The sequence below is a fragment of the Dendrobates tinctorius genome, unplaced genomic scaffold (genome assembly GCF_039654945.1).
Source record: "Dendrobates tinctorius isolate UK_male_01 unplaced genomic scaffold, ASM3965494v1 ptg000019l, whole genome shotgun sequence".
Lineage (NCBI taxonomy): Eukaryota > Metazoa > Chordata > Amphibia > Anura > Dendrobatidae > Dendrobates > Dendrobates tinctorius.
In genome coordinates, this window is record NW_027361687.1 from 60,448,988 (window position 1) to 60,469,595 (window position 20,608).

Consider the following 20,608-nt stretch of genomic DNA (forward strand, 5'->3'; position numbering starts at 1 on the left):
CAGGTAAGGAGAAAGGTGTTTGTTTTTTTATTATTTTTATTGAAAGCGGCTCGGGGGCAGGATGGGAGACAGATGGTTCAGTATGGAGACAGATGGTGCAGGATGGAGACAGATGGGGAAGGATCATGAAGCAAGATGGGGACAGATGGGGCAGAATGTGGAATAATAATAATAAATTTTATTTCTATAGCGCCGACATATTCCGCAGCACTTTACATTTCAGAGGGGACTTGTACAGACAATAGACATTACAGCATAACAATAATCACATAGATCATAACAGAGACCAAGAGGAAAGAGGGCCCAGCTCGCAAGCTTACAATCTATGAGGAAAAAGGGAGACACGAAAGGTGGGTGGTAACAATTGCCCTGATTGTTTGGACCAGCTATAATGTTAAGTGTGTAACAGTACAGACACAGAGGGCTGATAGATGTATAAAGCATGTGAGAACATGATGCGGGGAACCTGGTTATGGTAAAGCTATTGACTGTGTCACACAGGGATAGTTAGGTTAATGTGTTGAGGCGGCAGGCCAGTCTGAATAAATGCGTTTTCAGGGCACGTTTAAAATTGTAGGCATTGGGGATTAATCGCATTGACCTTGGAAGTGCATTCCAAAGAATTGGCGCAGCACATGTATAGTCTTGGAGACGGGAGTGGGAGGATCTGATTATTGAGGATGCTAACCTCAGGTCATCAGCAGAACTGGGGGCACGGGTAGGGTGGTAGTCTGAAACGAAGGAGGAGATGTAGGGTGGTGCTGAGCCGTGGTGCTGAGCCATGGAGTGCTTTGTGGGTGAGGGTAATAAGTTTGTACTGGATTCTGGAGTGGATGGGTAGCCAGTGTAAGGACTGGCACAAGGAAGAGGCATCGGTGTAACGATTGGCGAGGAATATGATCCTGGATGCAGCATTCAAGAAAGATTGGAGGGGGGAAAGTTTGGTAAGAGGGAGACCGATAAGAAGAGAGTTACAATAGTCCAGACGAGAATGAATAAGAGAAACAGTAAGAGTTTTTGCTGAATCAAAGGTAAGAAAAGGTCGAATTCTAGAAATGTTTTTGAGAATCAGATAACAAGAGCGAGCCAGTGATCGGATGTGGGGGGCAAAGGAAAGCTCGGAGTCAAGTATGACCCCAAGACAGCGGGCATGTTGCTGGGAAGTAATAATGGAACCACACATGGAAATGGCAATGTCGGGTATAGGTACATTAGTAGAGGGAGAAAACACAAGGAGTTCAGTCTTTGACAGGTTCAGTTTCAGATATAGTGAGGACATGTTAGACACAGCGTTTAGACAATCGCTGGTGTTTTCTAGAAAGGCAGGCGTGATGTCGAGAGGAAGCGTATAATTGGGTGTCATCAGCATAGAGATGGTACTGGGAACTAAATCTACTGATTGCTTGACCAATAGGGGCAGTGTACAAAGAGAAGAGGAGGGGACCTAGAACTGATCCTTGAGGAACCCCCAACAGTAAGTGGAAGATGAGAGGAGGAGGAGCCAGCAAAAGATACAGTAAAGGAGCAGTCATAGAGATAGGAGGAAAACCAGGAGAGAACGGTGTCCTTGATGCCAATGGAGCGGAGCATAGTGAGGAGGAGTAGATGATTGACTGTGTCGAATGCTGCAGAGAGATACAAGAGAATTAGCATGGAATAGTGACCATTAGCTTTAGCTGTTAGTAGATCATTAGAGACTTTAGTGAGGGCAGTTTCAGTAGAGTGTAAAGAGCGGAAACCGGATTGGAGAGGGTCGAGAAGAGAGTTATCAGAGAGATAGCGGATCAGACGGGAGTGGACCAGGCGTTCCAAGAGTTTAGAGATGAAGGGCAGATTAGAGACAGGTCTATAGTTAGCGGCAGTTTTGGTCGAGGGATGGTTTTTTAAGTAGTGGATGTATGATGGCATGCTTAAATGAGGAGGGAAAGATACCAGAAGAGAGAGAGAGGTTAAATATTTTAGTTAGGTGAGTGGCGACAGCAGGGGAAAGGGACTGGAGGAGATGTGACGGAAATGGGTCACTGGTGCAAGTGGTTGGGCAAGAAGATGCAAGAAGCCTGCTTACTTCATCTTCTGTGACTGGTTAAAAATCAGAGTGAGCTAGATGCAGTGGGAGAGGGAGGACAGTGCATGGTATGAGGTGATTGGGAGATAATTTCCTATCGGATATGGTCAATTTTTTCTTTGAAGTAATTGGCCAGATCGTCAGCTCGAAGCTCCGTGGTTGGGGCCTGCACTCTTGGGTTGAGCAGTGAATGAAACGTGTCAAAGAGACGTTTAGGGTTATTGGACAGTGAGGTGATAAGGGTGTTGAAATAGGTTTGTTTGGAGAGGTGAAGGGCAGTGTTGTATGTTCTAAGCATAAACTTATAATGGATTAAATCTTCGTGTAGATTGGATTTTCTCCACAGACGTTCGGCACACCTGGAGCACCGCTGCAGGAAACGTGTTTGCAGGGTGTGCCAGGGTTGTCGCCGTCTGTGTTGTGGTGTTCTATGTATAGGGGGTGCAAATTCATCCAGGGCACTTTGAAGTGTTTCATTGTAATCCTTCAGTGCAGAATCAGGACATGAGAGGGAGGAGATAGGGGCCAATGAAGACTGCAAGTTCTTCATAAGTTTCTGGGTGTTAATGGCCTGTATGTTTCTATAAGTATGGACAGTGGGGGTGACCTGAGCGGCCTGGCAGTTCTTGATAGAGAATGAAAGAAGGCTGTGGTCAGAAAGCGGGAGAGGGGAGTTTGCGAAATCATCCACTGCACAAAGCCGGGAGAAGACCAAGTCAAGGGAGTTTCCATCTTCATGCGTTGGAGAATTAGTAAGCTGCGAAAGGCCAAATGAGGAGGTTAGAGATAAAAGGTGGGTAGCAGATGGGGAGAGGGGAAGAGCAATGGGGATGTTGAAATCGCCCATGATGAGGGTAGGGGTGTCACAGGAGAGAAAATGTGGAAGCCAAGTGGCAAAATGATCCAGAAACTGATGGCTGATGGGAGGGGCCGGGTGGAATATACACCACCGCCACTCGCATGGAGAAGGGGACGTAGAGTCTGACAGCATGGACCTCAAAAGAAGGGAAGACAAGTGAGGGTACTTGAGGGATAACCTGAAAGGTACATTTTGGTGATAGGAGCAGACCAACGCCTCCACCTGCTCTTTTGTCTGATCTTGGGGTATGAGAAAAGTGTAATCCCCCATATGAAAGAGCAGCAGCGGTAGTGTCTAACTGCTGGATCCAGGTTTCAGTAAGAGCCAGGAGGTTAAGAGAATTTGAAAGGAAGAAGTCATGAGTGAAGGAGAGTTTGTTACACACTGAGCGAGAATTTCAAAGGGCACAATTAAGAGAGACAGAAGGCATGCAGCGAATATTACTAAGATTAGAGGGGTTTCTGAGTGTAGCAGTTGGGAGGTTTGACTTTCTATAACATGGGGGACCAGGGTTAGGAGCAATGTCTCCTGCGACTAGGAGAAGGAGGATAGAAAGAGTGAGCAGATAGTTAAGTGATTTGTGGGAGCGTCTCATGCTGGATGGTGGGAATGACTGTATCTGTGCAATTTAACAATGTGAAAAGAGCGTGAGTGCTATACATAGGAGAGGAAAGGAGTGAGGGGCCGAAATGGACGGAGAGTAGAGAGTTAATGCCAGGGCGGTGGCTGTGTGTGAATGCAGCGGCCAGGATATAAATTATACAAATGCATATGGTATACTGTATGTTTGTGGTAATCCAAATGTACAGGGGATAGATGTATATAAATGTCTTACCTGTCTCCTGCACTGTCTAACTACCATGTTATAACTGCCTCATTCTTTGATCAAATGTATTTCGATTAAATGTACATAAATGCCCCCTGAATAAATGCTCCCCCAAGCTAGGTCTGAATATATAATAGGCTAGTTCTCAGATCTTGGGTTTTTTTTTGTTTTTTTTTCCTCGTTACCAATCAATCAACCTAAAACTGAGACAGCAGGACCCAATAAATGTTGTGGTCAGATAAACAAATATCCAGCACTACATGGATCATAAAGCACTTTGAAAAATTACTTGACCTCACTACATAAGGGGACAAGCAGAGTAAGTTGAAATAACTATATAATAGATATATACTTGCTAAGATGAAACACTTATGTAGCATTCAGGATTAACTGCTTGCTGACATTGAATGGAGTGGATAATAAAGAAAACTTGGCACTCCACTTCTAGAATATTTTTTTGGATTTTTTAATGCAGCCAGAAAATAATAGACGTTTCGGCCTCACTGGCCTTCATCAGTAACTATAAGTGAAAAAAATATATACAGCATATCAATGAGAATATATCAATGACAAATAAAATGAAGTATATACAGGATTGGGCAATCTAGAATGACAAGGTAATATCTAGACATAAGGTCATGTCAGAATTGAACAGTCAGATACGCTTAATGTGGCATGAAACTACCATTACATTTACCCAAAATTCATAAGAATTTGGAACAACCACCAGGGAGACCAAACATGGCCTCAACACAATCCATGTTATCACCACTATCCATTTTTCTTGAGAAGATCCTCACACCTTTGATTCAGCTGACACCATCTTACTTGACACTGGAGCTTTTCTTGAAGCCATTAAACATCTAGGTCCTATTCCCAGGGCATCCTACCTAGTATCATTTGATGTCAAAGACCTCTATACTTCTATTCCTCATAAAGAGGGAATTGACTCTATCGGGAAACTCCTTTTAACATCTGACATGCCCATTGAACATACCAACCTCTGTATTGACCTTTTAACCTTGGTCCTCACTTTTTTTATGTTTGAAAACAAATTTTTTTCTACAGCAACGTGGCACCGCAATGGGCTCGAATGTAGCCCCCCCGTATGCAAATTGCTATATGGCTGATTTTGAGGCCACTATCATCTACAAGAATACTCTTTTTCTGGAGAATGTTCTTATCTGGAAACGTTATATTGATGATATTTTTTGCATATGGGGGGCTCAGCTGATTCCATGAGCGATTTTCTCACCCTACTTAACTCCTCATGGCCCGGTCTTAGTTTTACAGCCACATATGACCTCAATCAGATCAGTTTTTTGGATACATTGGTCATTAAGGATGACAATGGTCATCTTAGCACGGATCTATACACTAAAAAAAACCGACCGCAACAGTCTGCTCCACTACAATAGTCTACATCCACCTGCTATGAAAAATTCAATCCCTAGATCACAATTCGAGAGGATCAAAAGGATTGTAACAGATGAAACTTTACAATCAACATGTCTCAGTGAAATGCGTATCAAATTCAGTGAGAGGGGCTATCCTGAGCATGTATTGACCAAATCCAACCAAGAAACCCCCAGAACCCACAATACTTCCAGTAAACGTATACCATTTGTACATACATATCACCCCTTTGCATACAAACTACACCGTTCCATCCGTCAACATTGGCATTTACTCATAGAGGCGCACCCAGATATTGCCGAATTTAACCAACCTTTTCTCCCTTGTTTTAAAAGGGCGGCCAACTTACGGGATAAATTGGTTAAAGCGGACATACACAGGAATTCGACTCCATCTACCCAACAGTTCTTACATAAACCAAAACCTGGTACCTTCCCATTCCTCAACTGCAACCAATGTAGTAGTGTTATTAAGGGTGACGTAATTCACCACCCACACTCAGGCAAAACCTTCAAAATCAGGATTTCTCAACCTGCGATACCTCACGTTGTTTATTTAATCAAATGTCCATGTGGACTTGCTTATGTAGGTGAGACCACCCAACCTGTGAAAGATTGAATTTCTAAGCACAAGTCCACAATCAGATGCAGAAACTTGTTGTTACCCATTCCTTATCACTTCATTACCCATAATCACAAAATTTCCCAACTTTGTTTCCAGGTAATTGAACAGGTAGCACCACCTAGGAGAGGGGGTGACCGCATAAAAACCCTCAAAATGCGTGAAGCGATTTGGATTCACACGTTGGGGACATTAACACCACGCGGATTAAACCGCGATTATGATTTACTAGCATTTGTCTAATGCATACTGTTAATCAATTACCTGTTTTCCATATATTTTCCTGATTTTGTATATTTTCCTGGTATTACTCTATTGCATGCCGATTACTAATTGTCTCTTATCATTTTTCAGAGCCGCCTATATTGACTATCTGTTCCGTTTGGATCCTTGTCCTCTTACTCTCCTCTTCATTTATCACCATTTTCCACACTGAATAGTGAATAGTAGCCACCACCTATCCTACTCTAATGGATCGCCGTAATGAGCCTCAGAATACTTCTGCACTTCTAAGATGACCGCTGGAACACATTCTGTCTCCCAGACCTCACTATGAATACAGGAAATCCACCTCTTATTCATTATTGGGCTCCAATATGGCTGCTGGAGCGCATGTGGAACACAAGCTCTCACTGCCCTCACTTCCTACTGACTGCCATTGGTCCTAGCCCCTTCCTCACTTATACAGAGCCCCCCACATGTTCACACACAGCTGACCATCAGTGGATTCTGGGTCGCTGATGTCTGCATGGCACCCCCACCCACCCAGGTGAGCCTGTAACCCCTTTCATACCAGAATCTGTACTTTCATTGCTTTGGACCAATTTTTATGGCTAGTTATTTCCTTCACTAGGTACTATTTGATTCAGGCTCCATGCCCAGCGCCTAGTGCATGACCAGGCACATTTACAGTGGTAGGCCTCCTTTTTCATTTTTTTCACTATGCCCTCCAATCTATGTATATTTAGTCTGGTGTCCTTAACTCCGCTTATTTATCTTTTCAGATTATGGTGTCACTTCTATTATCGCACTGAATGCGATTAACTACTATACTGCAGTCTGGTATGTCTCTTTCTTTTTCTTTTTTTTTTGTGCAATGTAATGGTAGTTTCATGCCACATTAAGCGTATCTGACTGTTCAATTCTGACATGACCTTATGTCTAGATATTACCTTGTCATTCTAGATTGCCCAATCCTGTATATACTTCATTTTATTTGTTTTTGCTGTAATTTTCATTGATATATTCTCATTGTCAATTATATGCTGTATATATTTTTTTCACTTATAGTTACTGATGAAGGCCAGTGAGGCCGAAACGTCTATTATTTTCTGACTGCATGAAAAAATCCAAAAAAATATTCTAGAAGTTGAGTGCCAAGTTTTCTTTATTATTCATGTATGGTGTGGGGCCTGTCATGATCCAGTGTTGGATCTGGCGGGTTTAAAAGCACAGAGTGAACTTTTTTTACTTTGGTTAGTTCAAAGGTGTTTTGACTGTCCCCGGTGGTGGTTAGTGGTATTGCACTTTAGGTTTTTGTGCACTTAATTATGGATCAGGTGTGACACCCTATAAAGGTGTGCTCAGGGTGTGCAATCACTGCTGGTGATACTGATTCATTTATTCTGAGTTTGTGAGAGCCTGGTGAAAGGATGGAGCTGACGAGGAGTCCTGCGCAGCTTAGCCAGGGGGGACGTGTGTCAGCGATGGTGTCTGGACGAAGGGCTGGCATGGCGTGGTGGAGTCGCAGTGATGGTGTCAGCGGGAAGTGTCTGCATGGTCTGGTGGAGTGGCTACTATGGAGAGTGGCACTCACCATGTGGGACTTGGCTGCTGAGCTGGACTCAAGCATGCTTGACTTCGTGGCAGAAGCTGAACTCATCCTTGGGACTCTGTTATTAAGCTGCAGCAACTGGTGGTGGACTCTGCTCCTAGGCAGCACTATGGTGCAGGATCCTGTTATGGTGATGGATCCGGGTGGAGGAGAAGACGCACGCAGGTGGAGGGCTCTGTTGCAGGAGCATAAGCACAGAGCATAAAGCTAAGTGGTGTCCCCCTGTATTGTCTCTTTCCCTCATGTGTGTTAGTGCAGTGGTGGGATTAGTTTCCACACTGACCTATTCCCTAGTGAGGGTTTAGGGTCAGGGCGAGCTAGGGCGTTGAGGTACGCGTGCGGCGCCCGGTGCGAAACCGGCATAGGGAATGTCAGGAGTGCAGGGACACTGGCTCAGGGGAGCTCAGGAGGTCTCCAATTTCCTTTTCCCTATCGCAGGGCCCACCACTGTTAATGTTTCCCAGGTTCCCCTTTATTATTTAAATTCGCCTTACTGGAGGCGGGGTTTCCAGATTTTATGTATAACGTGTAATTCCCAAATTCGCCAGGTGGAGGCGGCGTATCCACCGGCACGTTTTATTATTTAAATGCGCCCCACTGGAGGCGGTGTATCCAGGGTCACGTGTGTTATGGGTTCGCCTTGCGGAAACATCTGCGTCCAGACACACGTGACCATGACAGGGCCCTACTTGAGCACCTTCTGAAGCTGTGCATATTTTTTTTTCCTTTAGTGAATGGAGTGGAGACACACAGGAGTTGATTCAGAGCAGAGATTGAAAAAGCTGGTTACCTGTATGAAGAGAATAGAGATGCGTGTCACATTCATCCATGTTATAACTGCCTCATACTTTGATCAAATGTACTTCGATTAAATGTACATAAATGCCCCCTCGAAAGATTGGGCTGGATCATGGGGAAGGCCGGATGGAGACAGATGGGTAAGATGGAGACAGATGGGGCAGCATCATGGGGCAGGATGGAGACAGATGGGGCAGGATCATGGGGCAGGATGGAGACAAATGGGGCAGGATCATGGGGCAGGATGGAGACAGATGTGTCAGGATCATGGGGTAGGATGGAGACAGATGGGGCAGGATCATGGGGTAGGATGGAGACAGACGGGGCAGGATCATGGGGAAGGATGGAGAGAGGGCAGGTTCATGGGGCAGGATGGAGACAGATGCGGCAGGGTCATGGGGAAGGATGGAGACACCTGGGGGCAGGATCATGGGGTAGGATGGAGACAGATGGGGCAGGATCATGGGGAAGGATGGCGAGAGATAGGGCAGGTTCATGGGGCAGGATACTGACAGATGGGGCAGGATCATGGGGAAGAATGGAGACAGCTGGAGCAGAATCATGGAGCAGGTTGGAGACAGATGTGGCAGGATCATGGGGCAGGATGGAGACAGATGGGGCAGGATCATGGAGAAGGATGGAGACAGATGGAGCAGGATCATGGGGCAGGATGGAAACAGATGGGGCAGGATGGAGACATGAGGCAGGATGGCGACACATGGTGCATGATCATGGGCAGGATGGATACAATTGAGACAGATGGGGCAGGATGGGACATCAAATGGGGGCAGAATGGATGCTCATGAGGGCAGGATGGGAGAACATATGGGATCAGGATGGGAGTACATATAGTTAGAGCCAGGAATGAGATATACGGGGGCCAGGATGGGGGGATATTATTACCATAAGGGCTAATTAAGGGATAGTATTACTGCAGAGATGTATTTATTTTATTTTTTGAGGATACTGTTTTAAATGGGGGCGGTGGTCCTGTTACTGTGCTGAGCCACACTATGTTGCCTTTTTTTCTTCATCTGGTGTAGTTTAGAAGTTGTGAAAAAAATAAGTAATGTGTTCAGCAAGTGGTGCTCTAGATAAGTGTGTTATTTCCTGCAGAGACGAGTCCTGGCTGCATGACGATGAGAAGCACAGATGAAGGACTTCACCTAGAGACGTCACTGGTGAGTCAGTGTGTTACCTGTACACTGACACTATACACTGTATACTATATACAGAGTTCCTGTGTATAATGTCACCAGTGATCACTGTATTATCTTTACACTGACATTATATACAGAGCTCCTGTGTATAATGTCATGAATCACAGTATAACCTGTACAATATATACAGCGCTCGTGTGTACAATATCACTGGTGATCACTGTATTACCTGTACACAGACACTGCATACTAAGTACAGCTCTCCTGTGTATAATGGCACTTATGGTGATATTAGTATTGTGTTTTTTATTAATGATCAGTATTGTAGTATTCAGTCACTATGTGGTGGTAATATGTTGTCCGGCCATAGTGTGGCTGTATTTGTTCTTTGTATGTGATATTATTGGTCACCATGTGGCAGTAATAGGTGATCTGGACATGGTGCGGTTGTATTTGTCCCTTGAATGTGATATTATTGGTCATTTTAAAAATTGAAAAATAAATAAAAATATACCTAAATTATATTATATTTTAACAAATGATTAATAGGATAGTGTAAAGTAGCGGTCGGCCAAAAGAGTCTACCGTGTCGTGGTGGCGGCTTAAAAAAGTCTTTTGGCCACAACAAAAGCTGCCGGCTATGTGTGTAATCTGGTGATGGGAACTGTTAATGTGTGATTGGTGAAAAGTGGAGTTTTTCCAAGAGTGGTGGGGCTGTGGACCGTTCGAGGGGTGGATCCTGGGCAGAGTCTCAAGGGGACCTTGAACATTTTGCCAGTATGGGGTCCCGAAATTCCTAGTGGCAGCCATGGAAATACCTTTCCCAGGATAGGTGGGAATATGAGCCATCATTGGATGAGGGCTATCTTTTTTTTTTTTTTTTGTGAGCCATGGGGCCCCCATTTTTCTATATTTACAGCTGCTTAAATTACACCCGGGAGGTTTACAAACTCATTTCGACAGCTGACTAACAAGTGAATTTGTGGTGAACGTGTACTTACTCAAAGGTCTACAAGAGCAGGAAGAGCTGCAGCCAGAACCACTTATGGAGGAAAAGGATTTCAGACCACCACAAACAACCTTTTTACCAGTGAAGTTAAACTGGAGTCATCGATCATAGCTGGCCATAAAGGCCCAGATCAAAACTAAGACGATCCAGCGTTTCTAGCTTAGAAAAGCCAATGGCTACACTAATTTTAGTCAAGTGACCAACATACCTTTCCTAAGATGGGTGGGTACATGAGACATCAATAGATGGGGGCTGTGTTTTTTCTTTTGGTTATGCCATGGGGCCTCACGTTTTTCTGTATATACACAGGTGCTTAGATGGCAGCCGGGAAGTTTACAAACACCTCTTGGGAGCTCTACCCTTTTAACCAGGAGCTTCCCAGATATTTTGTTTGCCCAAAAGCCACCATACACATGTTCAACTCGGGCGAATGTGTTCTTAATAGGGACAGAAAAAAAAAGGAAAACATCTCAGGGGCCCAAATATTTCACTTTAGTTCACCTCTCTGATTTGGACCATAGGACCCATTCTTGAGACACATGGCGGTCAGAGTGATGAGCCATTTTTGGATAGAGGGACAACCCAAGTTTTTTTTTATTTGACCTTGATGAATAAATGACAGTTTTCCGCTCTCTTGGTTTGACGCTTTGCTTTATCAGTAATCCTGTGTGATGGATGACGTGGGAGAAATGCAGATAAGTTTAACGTCAATGGTGAAAATGCCGCTGTGTGGGTGGAAATCTGAAACCACAACGCAATGTAAAACGGATTTGACTCCAGGTTATATCCCTGGAAGGTACAACACCAGGATGTGCAGAATTCAGCTATAAAGGAAGGTAAGGCTGATGGGCCCCACGAAAAGCCTAGTAACTCTCATAAAAGTGGAGACATAATAATTTATGAGAAAAACATCAGCCATATGGCCCAAGAAGATACCCTTTAACCAACCCGTCTGGATATTACAGTTATATAATGTATGATGTGACAAAGCAGGGAACAGATTATGTGGCAATCAATCATAGCAAGCGAAAATACTGTGATTAGAGCAAGAAAATCAATGTAATGCCCACCGGGACAGAGGAGCCCCCGGATTAAAAAAAAAGCAGAGCCATGATCAGCCGTTCCCAGCCAATGATTATGGTCAGCAATGCCCAGCCACCTTTAGTATCAGAGGCTCTGTTCCATGAAGGAACAATCTCACCTTTGGCCCTCCTGAAGGGCCCCTTTCCCCCATACTGGCAAGATATGGTATCCTGCCAATCTGTGCCAACTGCTGAAAATATAAAACATTAAAAGTTAGCCTGAAATTTCAGGAAAAGTACTTGGGATGTATTATAGAATTTATACTTGTAAACAAGGGCAGTATTATAGTATTTATATTCTTGTACATAGGGGGCAGTATTATAGTAGTAATATTCTTATACATAGGAGCAGTATTATAGTAGTTATATTCTTGTACATAGGAGCAGTATTATAGTAGCTATATTCTTGTACATAGGGGCAGTATTATAGTATTTATATTCTTGTACATAGGAGGCAGTATTATAGTAGTTATATTCTTGTATATAGGGGCAGTATTATAGTAGTTATATTCTTGTACATAGGAGGCAGTATTATAGTAGTTATATTCTTGTATATAGGGGCAGTATTATAGTAGTTATATTCTTGTACATAGAGGGCCATATTATAGTAACTATATTCTTGTATATAGGGGCAGTATTATAGTAGTTATATCCTTGCACATAGGGGCAGTATTATAGTAGTTATATTCTTGTACATAGGGGGCAGTATTATAGTAGTTATATTCTTGTACATAGGGGGCAGTATTATAGTAGTTATATTCTTGTACATAGGGGACAGTATTATAGTAGTTATATTCTTGTACATAGGGCAGTATTATAGTAGTTATATTCTTGTACATATGGGCAGTATTATAGTAGTTATATTCTTGTACATAGGGGGCCGTATTATAGTAGTTATATTCTTGTACATAGGGGCAGTATTATAGTAGTTATATTCTTGTACATAGGGGGCAGTATTATAGTAGTTATATTGTACATAGAGGGCAGTATTATAGTAGTTATATTCTTGTACATAGGAGCAGTAGTATAATAATTACATTCTTGTACTATGTATTATAGTAGTAATATTCGCAGGAACAATAGCAGAACATCACCAGATTCAGGAGATCAGCGACATTTACACCATGTAAAAACAAACACATATTTATGACAACTCCTCCTGACCAAGGTCTTCGGGAAATTAGGGTAGAATAATGGATGGTTATCACCTACACAAAGTGGAATATAGAATAGAAAAACAAAATTACATAATCTGAACCACACAGGCTCAGCAATCACTTACACCTTCACAATCTCTTCAATCTTTACAAGACATCTGACAATCTTCTCCTAATGTCGGTTTTCAGCATCAAACCCAAGATCTGGGGGAAAAAAAAAGAATCCCTTCAGTCGGGAGACAAACCTGGAGAGATGGGGCAGAGGGTGACTGCTGGGTGTGGGAACAAAAGTTTACAGCAAAAACCAATGACCTCTCCTTTTCTTTATAATACAGATAATTGAGGAATAATACCGTATTACTTATAAGATGCTGATAATAGACTTCCGGGAGACGAGATTATATGGCAGGACTGAGCTGGGAAGAGGCCGGGTGGTATGACATGGTATAGCTACAGTTTCTACAGGTGGAAAGGAAGAAGGAGCTCAAGAATAGAAAAGGACAGAGCGCCCCAAGCATGGGCGGTGGGACAAAAACTGGAACATGCGGAATCAGGTCACCTTTTCTTCGTAGCTGTAGAACAATGGACGTCCTGAACAGGTAGGAGCAAATCGAGCTTCACATCTACAGACCAAGATGTTCTGTAAAGAGAAAGGACACATCAGCTGCTGCAGAACCTCTTTTTAAGACAAACAGGAAATGTTTGTTTTTTTTTTTTACATTGCACGTTCTCATTTTTTTTTTTTACAAAGCAGTTCTGCAACAGGGAGAATACACACTGCAGAAAAATTAAGAACTACATGCCAGGCAGCGGTTGGCACAAAAGGAGGTCACATAATCGCATCATATTTGTAAAATGGTAAAATCTCTGACAGGATGATCAAGGCAAAAGGATTACCGAAAGATGATCGGGAAACCATAGGAGTGTCATGTCGGATGCCATACGGTAATTATTTTTATCTGATGTAAATGGCGCCGTTCTCCTGAATCCGGCGCTGCTTTTCTTTTGTTCCTGCGCCTCTCCATTCCTGAGATATGGCCTTGTCATCCTGATTTCTAAATCTAGTCTTGTTAGCCAAGTAGGCGAGGCCAATAAGAACACGCCCACAAGAGTTGAGTTCCGCCCCCACTTAAGGAGAGTAGATTTATATACAGGGATTAAAAGGCCATATCTCAGGAACGGAGGGGCGCAGAAAAAATAAAACATTGTCAGTTTCAGGAGAACAGCGGCATTTCCACAAATAATTACAATATTTACATATTTATGGCAAGTCACAGGTCCTCTTTAGGAAAAATTTACAAACTATTTCTATAATCTTGTCATTTAGTTGATAGCTGTATTGCGATAGGGAAGAAGGACTGGAGATCAGATAGTGATTACTCGGAGATCAGTACAGTGCCCTCCTTCTCTCCCAGTGATGCACGCCATGCGCCCGCTCTTATCTGGGCACCGCCATCAGGAGTCCGAGTCTGAAGAGGAGCATCTTGTCTCCAATACATGGACACTTGACTCTCTTTTTGCTCACCCAAGGGAGCTGGAATCAGTCCAATACTGTCACTTCAGAGAACAAAGCTCAGTGTAAAAATACATTGTAAGTCCACGAAGCGTGGCAGAGACCTAGTGCACTATGGCATGTGTGCCAAGCCCGGGATCCTCCTTTCACCTCCTCACATACACAAGGTGCACCCCTAATACACCAGGACACAGACTGTCTCCTGTGCATAGGCACATGTAGATGATGTAATAAATAATTTAATGCAAATTGTTCTTTTTTTTGCAGTCAGTGGCACTGAATTGGTTAAACAGCAGATGTCTATGGGTATGTGCACACGGTCAGGAATTGCTCAGTATTTGCACAGGATTTGACGCAGGTGAAATCTGCACCACATCTGCGTCACTAGCAGGTCAACTGCATTTTTTATGTGTTTTTTCCGCATGTGTTTTTTCCGCATGTGTTTTTGATGCATTTTTTTTGTGAAATAAAGCTAATTGAAAGTTGGCTTCCGGTAAGGAAAAAAAAAGTGGTTTCCTGTTTGCAGATATATTGGCGGTCACGTGCATGGCAGTTCTCGTGCTCAGCTCATCGCGAGAACTGCAGTGTACGCGAACTTCCCGCTGTAAAAAGGTACACCATTACTTAAAATAGTACACATGCGTAGTAAGCTGCGTTCCCGCACTTAATACGCATGTGACTAAGAAGATAGTGAATGGATCATTTACACAGCGGAGATGGAGCGTCTCCGCTACATAAATTGACATGCTGCGGTCTGGAAAGATGCGCCGCACGTGCGTCTCCGCAGGACGAATAGTGGAGATGGGATTTCATGAAATCCCATCCACTATGCTGTAACATCTGGCGGGTTTGGCGCCGCAGATGTACGCAGCGACAAAACCGCAGCGTTTACTGACCATGAGAACATACCCTACCAAAAAGAGAACCGGCCCTGTGGGAAGCAGGTTCAGCTCCTGAGACCACACCATACTTTCACATGGTAGGAGACCTTGGTGCATAAGGGGTTAAAGATATTTCTGTGCTGTTCTTGAGGATCAGGGTAATAAACCCTCATCTATTGCTAAACAAAGGGGCAGAAGGATTGCTCGGCTGCACATACAGATATGAGATTGTCTATACCAGGGGTGGGTAAATTTTCTTCTGCCAAAGGCCATTTCTGTATTTATACCACCAATCGGGGCCAAACAAAAGTATCAACATGAAAATTATCCTGCCATAATTGGTTAAACATTGAATAACTCCCCCCTAATGTGATGGCTGGAGCTGCTTCTGTTTTGTGCAGCTGTGATGTTAGATGGTATGGATGATGTTGCTACTCGTAACTGCTTTTCCACATTTGTGTCAATCTGGAGTGCAGGCAACTCTTTGCGATAAGTTTTGTAAAGAACTTGCAGCAGTAAGTCGTACTGAACACAGGTGTATACTGCTGCATACAAAATATAGGTAACATGGGATTGCTCTATATATGTCATATAGGAAATACTGAGACTGGCTGTATATACATCACATGGGAGACACGGAGACTGCTCTATATACATCATTACAAGACACAGACTGCTGTAAATAAATCACATAGGAGGCAAGACTGCAATATATACATCACATGGGAGAAACAGACTACTTTATACACCACATTCAAATGTTTGCATGTTATGGCGCTACAGTGTGCTTCCTTTTTTGGTTGAATGTATATGAGTTGGTGACTCTAGGTTAAGCACCTGTTCACACTATGCTTATGCTTGGATGTGACCGTCAGTTTTTTTGAAATTTGTATTCATTAACCATTCATTAACCTTCTGACTGAGCACTCCAACTGTTAGCCGCAGGCGTTTTTAATCACAGCAGGGCCACAACCCCTCCACATAGATATAGATTTCAGTCTAAGGAGAGGATTTACATAGGTTCCCATTCAGATGAAGACTTTAGTCCAAGTGAGGATTGGCATTAGGTTAGGGTCCTGGAAAACTAGAAATGCCTTACCGTGGCTTCCAGGTACACATACATTGGCCATTTTATGCGCTAAACTTTCTCAAATTTTCATACTTCAATTCATATTTCATGTTTGCATATTATGGCGCTACCATGTGCCTCCTTTTTTCCTTGAATGTATATGAGTTGGTGACTCTAGGTTAAGCACCTGTTCACACTATGTTTATGCTTGGATGTGACAGTTAGTTTTTTAAAATACTTTATACACCACAGACACTAAAACTGCTATACACAAAATATAGTAGACACATAGACTACTCTATTTTCATCACATAGGGGGTACTGAGACTGCTGTATATACATCACATAGGAGACATCGGGACTGATATATACATCACATAGGAGACTCAGAGACTGGACTATACATCTCATAAGAGACTGTTGTATACATGACATAGAAGACACTGAGTCTGCTCCATACATCACATAGGAGACAAACTGTTGCATACATCACATAGGAGACACAGACTGCTGTATACATAACATAGAAGACACTGACTTCTGTAAACATCACATAGGAGACACAGATTGCTGTTTCCATCATGTAGGACACACTAAGACTGCAATATATACATCACATAGACACAGACTGTTATATATATATATCACATAGGAGAAACTGAGACTTCTGTAAACATCACATATGAGACACAGACTGCTGTATACATAACATAGGAGACACCGGGGCTGGAGTTTAGACATCACATAGGACACACCAGGGCTGCAGCATAGATGTAACCAGATCATGGGACTACCATATGTGCATCAAAGGAGACATGGGGCTGTGGTATGTACATCACAGAGACATGGGGCTTAGGTGTAATCACAGGTGATGCTGGGGTTGTGGTATAAATATCATAGGAGCTGCGGGAGCTACTGTGTAATTACAGGAAATGCTGGATCTGTGGTAGACATCACAGGAGATTCTGGGGCTGCAGTATAATTATCACAGAAAATGCTGGGGCTGTGATATAATCATCACAGGAGACATGGGGCTGTGGTATAGACATCACAGGAGAGGCTGGGGCTGCAGTATAAACACAGAAGACACTGGAGCTGTAGAATAATTATCACAGGAAACGCTAGGGCTGTGGTATAATCACAGGAGAAGCTAAGGCTGTGGTATAATTATCACAGGAGACATTGGGGTTGCAGTATAATCATCAGAGGAGACACTGGGTTTGCGATCTAGACATCACAAGAATTGCTGGAGCTGCTGTATAAATACAGGAGATGCTGGATCTGCGGTATAGACATCACACGAGACACTGGGGCTGCGGTATAACCATCACAGAAAATGCTGGGACTCTGGTATAATTATCACAGGAGACATGGGTCTGCTGTATAGACATCAAAGAAGACATGGCGTTGTGGTATAATCATCACAGAAGAGATGGGGCTGCTGTATAGACCTCACAGGAGACAAGGGGCTGTGGTATAATTGTGGCGCCCCTGAGGCTCAGTCGCCACAGAGGTACTGCACCTTCCTCTCTCTCTTTAAAGGTGTAGTGCCCCACCATCATCCAGGTAAGGTGGGAACTCCTTTCTACGCTCCAACACTCGCACCCCACAGAACAGGGTAGTTCTGCACAACCACATTGAGGCTCAGTACTTAGAGAGTAGCAGAGCACCTCTGGTGGTTCCCTGCATGGAACACTGGATGTGTTGGGAGGTGGGTGGAGTTTAGAGACATAAAAGAGTGGGAAAGTGTAGGATTATGGGTTCAGTCTGACAGAAAGTCAGTGAGGAAGGAAGCCACTCGGGAGGAGTGGGGATCCCTGGAAGAAGGGATGGAGGAAGGAGTGCTGCAGCTGCCTCAGTGATCTGAGTCAGCTGGCACGGGAAAGGAACAGAAGGAGAAAGATGTAGAACTGCAACCTAAGCTTCCATAAGAGAGAGAAGGATCAGTACGGAACGAAGGAGTAGGAGAACAGAGAGGAGACGTGGGTTGGAAGAGGAACCCTGCCTATAGGTTCTCAGCGCAAGGCCGGGGCCCGGTCCCCGAGGTTGTATGGACACTTATGGTTCTGCAGCAGACACCGTCGGAGTAGTTGGCTGTAAATGCACTACTCCCAACTAAGACTTGGGGCACAACAGCAATTGAATAGAGAGCCAGGACTCCAGAGAAAGGAGTCCCCGAAAGAGGCTACAGCTGTCTGCCATACGAGTAGAGTTGTTAGGAACATCTGACAGGAGGAACTCCGGAGTACCACGGTACTGGAGATCTTCACACCTTAAGGCGCAATAGAGGAGTCATTCAGGAAAGGTACATGTTGGCGGAGTGTTGGAGAGGAGCTTTCAATCTGGCCTGGAGGTTGGCTGAGTCTCTGGCCCGGCGGACACGGCCCGGAGGCAGGCACTCTTGTGTACCGCAGACTGTGAGTAAAGCTTTGGAACTGCAAGCCTCGGTGTCCTCCATTCATTCCTGCACCAACCCACTCAGCACCGCTACATCTGGGTACCATTCTTTACACTGCCTGCACCTTTCCACAACCATTACAACTACACTGCCCTGGGACATCAGCCCTGCCTGTGGAGGGCTATACCACCACTGCTGCATCCTACCATCTGTCCCAGAGGATCTGTCTGCAGCGTTGGCTTAACACCTCCCTTGCTGAGCACCACAGGTGGCGTCACAAACTATTCCATTCCATTAACTACATATACATTCCGCCATTGACTTGGGCACCCAGGGCCACGGTGCGGGTCACCGCTGCTGTGACACACTCCCCTGACACCGACCCGGTACCGAGTACCCCACAGCCCTGGGAGGGCGACTCAATTTTGGCGTCACGAACAGGATGACGAGACCCGATGCCATCGGGTTCTGTGTGCCTGGGATTTGTTGGACTTTATACTTTTGAAAATGTGCAGAAGACCTGATTTGATGGACTGTAAAATGGACATTGGAAACGGCCGCTGGCACGGAGAAGAGGGGTGTGAAGAGATAGGAGGTCCTAGGAAAAGACCGCGAAGGGTCCTGGGCCTCCCCTGCCTGAACTACTATGTGACAGCGACATGGCCCACCCCCCGAGGGGTTCGTATACTGGCTTGGTATGGAGGTGCTGGAAGAAGACGCCACCCCCGGAAGGAGGGGCAGAAGAAGCCAGTGGGGGGAAAGGGGCCGAGGCAGGAAGAAGAACGCCAGAACGTCATTTTGGAGAGTGAGGGAAGGAAGCCTGCGGAGCGCGGAGAAACGGATCTCACCGGCGCCATGGCTGAAGGCTCCAACCCGATCTCAGAGATGAACCGCCAGCAGCTGGAGGACGAAATTGCCCAGCTGACGCGCCGCCTGCAACTGAGGCAGGAAGCACTATGGACATTGAATCTGCAGCGCGCCCAGGAGGGGCCTACACCTGCGGTGCCCGCGACACCGGTACCCGCCGCTGCTGCACCGGACCTTTTCCCGGCAGACCCTGTGGAGCCTGGAGCCGTTGCCATGCCACCGGCAGCGTATTCTGTCCCCTCTTTGCCGCTGATACCGGAGGAGTTGTACACAGCCCAGGGAGCTGAAGCGGAGGAAGAGAAGCTCCTGGCTGAACCTGATGCGGCTGCACAGGTCCCACCAGCGACCCCCGCGGAGCCGGAGCTGCCATTGGCTCCACCGCCGTCCCCGATGTCTCACCGGACAGCGCCGGTTGCCATCATGCCTGCGCCGGAGCAGAGGCCACACCGCCAGGAGGCACCAGGTATACAGTCATATGTAAAAGTTTGGGCACCCCTATTAATGTTAACCTTTTTTCTTTATAACAATTTTGGTTTTTGCAACAGCTATTTCAGTTTCATATATCTAATAACTGATGGACTCAGTTATATTTCTGGATTCAAATGAGGTTTATTGTACTAACAGAAAATGTGCAATCTGCATTTAAACAAAATATGACCGGTGCAAAAGTATGGGCACCTTTATCATTTTCTTGATTTGAACACTCCTAACTACTTTTTACTGACTTCCTGAAGCACTAAATTGGTTTTGTAACCTCATTGAGCTTTGAACTTCATAGTCAGGTGTATCAAATCATGAGAAAAGGTATTTAAGGTGGCCACTTGCCAGTAGTTCTCCTATTTGATTCTCCTATGAAGAGTGGCATCATGGGCTCCTCAAAACAACTCTCAAATGATCTGAAAACAAAGATTATTCAACATAGCTTTTCAGGGGAAGGATACAAAAAGTTGTCTCGGAGATTTAACCTGTCAGTTTCCACTGTGAGAAACATAGTAAGGAAATGGTAGAACACAGGTACAGTTCTTGTTAAGCCCAGAAGTGGCAGGCCAAGAA

General features: G+C 44.6%; 1 protein-coding gene across 6 annotated transcripts in view; it reads right to left on the reverse strand.

The window, feature by feature from the left end:
* LOC141082988 (death-associated protein kinase 2-like) overlaps positions 1-20,608 on the reverse strand; it is a 110,794-nt gene that overhangs the window by 34,089 nt on the left and 56,097 nt on the right. For 4 of the 6 annotated variants that reach the window (XM_073567100.1, XM_073567096.1, XM_073567098.1 and 1 more), the window contains 3 exons: positions 13,387-13,467; positions 12,953-13,031; positions 11,790-11,861 (listed from right to left, as the gene is read on the reverse strand). In XM_073567100.1, coding sequence (XP_073423201.1) covers positions 11,790-11,822 — 33 coding nt within the window. In that variant the 5' untranslated portion in view covers positions 11,823-11,861; positions 12,953-13,031; positions 13,387-13,467. The remainder of the gene's footprint in view (positions 1-11,789; positions 11,862-12,952; positions 13,032-13,386; positions 13,468-20,608) is intronic. The other 2 variants (XM_073567097.1, XM_073567102.1) reach the window with 2 other exon arrangements.